This window comes from Geospiza fortis, unplaced genomic scaffold, assembly GCF_000277835.1.
Source record: "Geospiza fortis unplaced genomic scaffold, GeoFor_1.0 scaffold594, whole genome shotgun sequence".
NCBI lineage: Eukaryota > Metazoa > Chordata > Aves > Passeriformes > Thraupidae > Geospiza > Geospiza fortis.
This window is the reverse complement of record NW_005054703.1, coordinates 53382-58664: the sequence shown is the minus strand read 5'-3', so window position 1 is coordinate 58664 and position 5283 is coordinate 53382. Positions and strand designations below refer to the sequence as shown.

Sequence of the window (5283 nt, the reverse complement as noted above, 5' to 3'; positions counted from 1 at the left end):
GGGCCTGGCCTTCGGCATCGTGGCTCCCAGCCACTTCTCTGCCAACTGGATCTTTGCTCTGGCTGGAGGGATGTTCCTGTACATAGCACTAGCTGACATGGTAAATCCTGAGCCCCAAATCCCGAGCCTGGAACCCTGAGCCCTGGGATTTTTTCCTAGGAAAAGCTCTGCTTGCTCTCAGCCTGCAGGCACGGCGGGGTTTGCCCTGTCCCCTTGGCACATGCAGATATCTCTGCTTTGGCTGAAATCCCCGGGATGGAAGGCTGGTGGGTGTTTGCTGAGGAAGGATGGGGCTGTCACTGAGCCCTGCCATCCCAATGTTTCCCCCTGCAGTTCCCTGAGATGAACGAGGTGAGCCGGGAGGACGAGCAGAACGGCAGCGCCCTGATCACCTTCGCCATCCAGAACGCGGGGCTGCTCACGGGCTTCACCATCATGGTGCTGCTCACCATGTACTCGGGGCAGATCCAGATAGGGTAGGACCAGCCCGAGCTGCAGCCCTGATCCAATTTTTCCTTTTTTTTTTTCTTAACACTGGCTTGAGTTTGTTGAGAAACGGTGGTGATTTATGGGGGATTAGCAGATCAGAGTTGAGGAATGTAAAGAGGTTTAGGCTAACTAAGTGGAACGCTTAGAGCTGGGTCATGGAGAATTTGATGCAGGCTTAGTCCTCTTAAATGGTGTGCAGTAAAAAGTGGAAGAGGGAAGCATACATTTCCAATGTTCCTCATAGCATGGGAAGTTGTTTTCCTGTGTTACAATCTGGAGAAAAAGTTTGGCAGTCTTCCATGTATTGCAATATAGCAGGTTCCTGGTTCCTAAAGGCTAGCATAAAGAAAACACTAAAGCTAAAGCTGCCTTTTTTCCTTTTCTTTTCCCTTTTTCCTTTTTTTTTTTTTTTTGGGGGTGGGGGGAAGGGTTTTTTCTTTTTTTTTTCTTTCCTTTTCCTGCTGCAAACATAGGACGGTACCTGTGCGGGCACTGACGTCACACTACAGGAGAGACGTTGCTTTGAAAGCTATCCCATGGATTTATTTCTGGTTTAAGGCTGAGGGGAGTGGAATTCCCCTTCCCATAGGACTGACCTGACTTTGTCCAGTGTCACATCCCTTCTCTCCTCGCCTCTCCCAGGAAGGATGGAATGGGGAGACAGGAGCTGCTCCAGCCGTGCTGCTCCTCTCGTGGTGCTTGGAGCGTTCCCATGGCACATGAGGCTGTCCTGACCCCTCTGGGGGTGTGTGATGGGGACAGACAGGGACAGACCCTTCTCAGAGCATTCCCCACAGCTGTGCTCTCTGAGGATGAGGAGGATATCACCATCATCCAACTGCTTTTGCTCTGTTCCAGCCCGGACAATGCCCTGGCAAGAGTGGGGTGAAGAGGGCAGGGGTTTTAAAGCACAGTTTGGGTGTCCGTGCTCAGAGCAGAGCACACCAAACTGGGTTGGAGTGACACTTGGGCTGCTGGGAGAAGCCTGCCAGGATGCCCTGACCCTCCCTTCAGTCCATGCTGCTGGAATGAGGGCAAAGCCCAGCTCCTCCTCTGTGAGGGCTGCTCGAAGGGGATGAGAGCAGAGCCCTGCCCGGCCGCAGGCTCCAGCCCAGGGATTTCTCCTCAGGCTGTGTCCAAGCTCACGGTGACAGCCAGGAACAGCCACCAGTTTTAAACAGTGCTAAGGTTCAGGGTGGGGTGGGGGGTGTTTTTAAAAGCAAAACTCAGACTGTGAACCTCTTTAGGTTGCGTGTTCCCAGCCTTAGGGAGTAGCCAGAGAAGGGTGTTCCAGGCACTTCCCAGCTCTGCCTCCGGGCTGGCGTTCCAGATTCACTAGGTGAATTACTTATTATCATATTGATAAGGTTGTCCACCCCACCTGTGTTGCTTGAGGTTCCCTCACACCCCTTTTTCCCCCTCGTCCTGTACCTGGTGTAAGCTTGTGGCCGTGTGGATTCAGGGGAATGCCTCGTGGTTTGGTGCTGGATTGGGATGGAGAGAGGTGCAGGTGTTTGTGAAGTGTCTTCCTTCACTGCCCACCTGTGCAGGTGTGTGGGGTGTGACAGGCTGGTGGCACCGTGCTGGAGCTGAGGCTCCCACACCTTCCCTTTGCCCTGTGAGGAAAGCAAACCTGAGGCTGTGCCAGGTGTTATTCCTGCCCATGTCAGGTCAGAGGGCCCTGGCACAGGCTCAGCACCCCTGGCAGCGTTGTACCCTGGCTGGATCTCTGTAATCCCTGAATTCCTGTAGTTCCCAGCTGGGTGATGTTCTTCCTAAGCTCCCAACAGCTGTCACCGAGCCCGTGCCCTGTGGCACTGCCAGGATGCTCATGGATCATCACCTGCACTCTCGGTGGCTTTTCTAGTCTGGGCATTTGTCCCCTCAGCACCCCTGGGTTTTGGCTTTGTCCTGCACCCCAAAACCTAAATATCAGTTCTGGAGGGAGCCTTTTTGGGATGACCTGAAGGTGCCACACAGTCCTCAGGTGATTCCCTCAAGGAGAGACAGGCTCCCTTTGTCCCCTGTGGTGTCCCTTGTGGATTGTCCCCAAAAGTCACTTTTCCCACTGGAGCAGAGCAGCGTGGCCTGTGCTGGCTGGGGCACTCATTCATCACCTGGCAGGCATTCCCTGTGCTGCAGGTTCCAGGAGCAAAGGGGCATTGGAAACACTTTTTCCTTGCTTGAGAGAGCTGCAGCCCCAGCTGACTGATGGGATGTGGAAAATCTGAGTCCTCTCGCTGGCACTGGTGCCCTCTGCTCTCTCTCCAGAAGCACTTGGAAAACACCGTGTGGCTGGCAGGGCACAGGAGCTGCATCCAGGCTGGAAAAGCCTCAGTGGGGGAGGACAGGGGGCAACGGGGGGTTTTTCCCCTCTGGACTGTGCCTGGGAGGTCCCCAGGAGCTGGGAGGTGGCACAGAGCAGGGCTTGGTGTCCTCAGAGCCGGCAGGATTCACTGTGGGGATCACAACTCTGCCATCTCCTCGTTTCCAGTTTATCCCTGTTTCCTGAGGAATCTGCAACCCGGAGATTTGGGGTTGGGGGGTGAGAATCGAGGCTGCCCTGCCACCAAGGAGAGAGAGCTCCTCTTCCCCTTGGGCAGGCATCCCAGAGATCTGGGATTGGGGTGAAAATCGAGGCTGCCCTGCCACCAAGGAGAGAGAGCTCCTGTTCCCCCTGGGCAGGCTGGCACCTGCCAGTGGGAAGGGGATGGGAACCCACCCAAACCGAGCCCCTCGTGGATTTTCATCCGTGTCTCCTTCCCCTCGAGTTCCATCTCAGTATTTCAAATTATAACTCAGGTGTTGTAGGAGAGAAACAAAGAGCGTTAACTTAAATGTCACGTGAATTGTACAGATATTTGTAAAATTCCATAAATAAAATATATTCTGTAATGACGGAGGGTCCCAGGCGTGCTCGGTGGTGAAATCCTCTCTGCTGCTGGGGGATGGAGGGGTGGGAGCGCTGCTGGCTCAGGATTTTTCCAAGGGGAAGGCTTGGAGCCGGGCTGGGTGATGCAATCCCGCTTTCCCAGCTGGATTCCCCTGGCTGTGCAGTGCGGCGCGGCTGACAGAAGGTGGCACTGACAGCCCCCAGCCTGCCCGCATGGCACGGCCTTTGCGGCTCCAAAAACCCTTCCTTCATTATTTATATAGATATATTTATATTCTTATTTTTATTGTTTTAAATTTTCCTGAAATGTATTTCCAAACTCTGGTTTGGCTGGGAGGTGTGGGATGCTGGATTTGTCCCCAGCTCACACTAGCCAGGCTCCTGGCAGTGTTTGTGTCCTTGTTTTCCTACCCTCCATTAGGAAAAAAAAAAAAAAAGCAAACTTTGCTTTTCTGCTTCCCCTTTTTTGCCTTTTTCTACACCATTTCCCCCCCATCTGCCAGCTCTGAGCAGCAAACTCAATTTTTAGAAACCCTGTTGCAGCTAAAGAAACCAAATCTTGATATTCTGAGGTGTTTTATTAAAAAAAAATTAATGTTTTATTAAGCAAGGCAGGTCACAGTGAGCATGGGACTTGCTCCTGCCCATCAGCACATCCAGGAGGGCTTTGGGTGGGCTCTTTTCTGCTGCAAAATCCTTTTTTTGCTGAATGCCTGGAACCTGAATTACCTCAGAAAACGCTGCTGGATGGGGTCGTGGAATTCCTGGAATGGTTTGGGCTGGTTAAAGCCCATCCAGTGCCACCCTTGCCATGGCAGGAACATTTTTATTATCCAGAGTTCCTCCATGCTGGCCTTGGGCACTGCCAGGGATCCAGGGGCAGCCACAGCTGCTCTGGGAACTCCATCCCAGCCAGGAATTCCTTCCCAATATCCCATCTAAACCTTGTCCTCCTTCATCTTCAGGTGGTAGACACAGACCATCGTGTCTGTTTTGCCTTTCCCTCAGAAATATCAGCTCTGGAGCCAGGCTGGGAGAGCTGGGGGTGTTCAGCTGGGGAAGGGAAGGCACCAGGGAGAGCTCAGAGCCCCTTGCAGGGCCTGAAGGGGCTCCAGGAGAGCTGGAGAGGGATTTGGACAAGGGACGGAGGGACAGGACACAGGGAATGGCTTCAAACTGGGAAAAGTGAGATTGGGGTGGGATTTTTGAAAGAAATGAGCGTGGGGAGGGGCTGGGAGGGAATTTTCTCTGTTGCACCCTCTGCAGCCTGGGAGAGCTGGGAATGTTCCCCTGGAGGGGAGAAAGCTCCAGGGAGAGCTCAGAGCCCCTGGCAGGGCCTGAAGGGGCTCCAGGAGAGCTGAGAGGGGCTGGGGACAAGGATGGAGGGACAGGACACAGGGAATGGCTCCCACTGCCACAGGGCAGGGATGGATGGGATATTAGGGAGGAAAAATCCTTTCTTAAGGACTTTCAGGCACCTTTCTCCATGTCCAGTCTGTTTTTTCCCCAAATGGAAGACACTGAAAAAGCACGTGGGGATTTTAAAACAGTGTAACGCTCCCTGAAATGTCAGAGTCCGCTCTGTGGGAACCTCCCGGATGTGTTTCAGGAGGAAACCTGGGACAAGGGATGGATTCCCACTGCCAGAGGGTAGGCTTGGATGGGATACCGGGGAGGAATTCCTGGCTCTGAGTGTGGCGAGGGGGTGGCATAAAATCCCCAGAGAAGCTGGCGCTGCTCCTGGATCCCTGGAAGTGTCCAAGGCCACCCTGGGACAGTGTAAGGTGTCCCTGCCCACAGCAGGGGCGGCACTGGGTGATCCTTACAGCGAAGCTGTGCCCGAGGGCAGTGCCCGAGGCTGCCCAAGCACCCCCAGCGCCATTCCCGCGCTCCCCCCTCAG

At 54.1% G+C, this 5283-nt stretch overlaps 1 protein-coding gene across 1 annotated transcript in view; it reads left to right on the top strand.

The window, feature by feature from the left end:
• Window positions 1-509, top strand: part of SLC39A14 (solute carrier family 39 member 14) — a 6338-nt gene extending 5829 nt beyond the window's left edge. The window contains exons 9-10 of the mRNA XM_014311243.2: window positions 1-100; window positions 334-509. The exon at window positions 1-100 is cut by the window's left edge and continues 8 nt beyond it. Of these exons, the coding sequence (XP_014166718.1) occupies window positions 1-100; window positions 334-480 (247 nt within the window). The 3' untranslated portion in view covers window positions 481-509. The remainder of the gene's footprint in view (window positions 101-333) is intronic.
• Window positions 510-5283: the final 4774 nt, after the last annotated feature.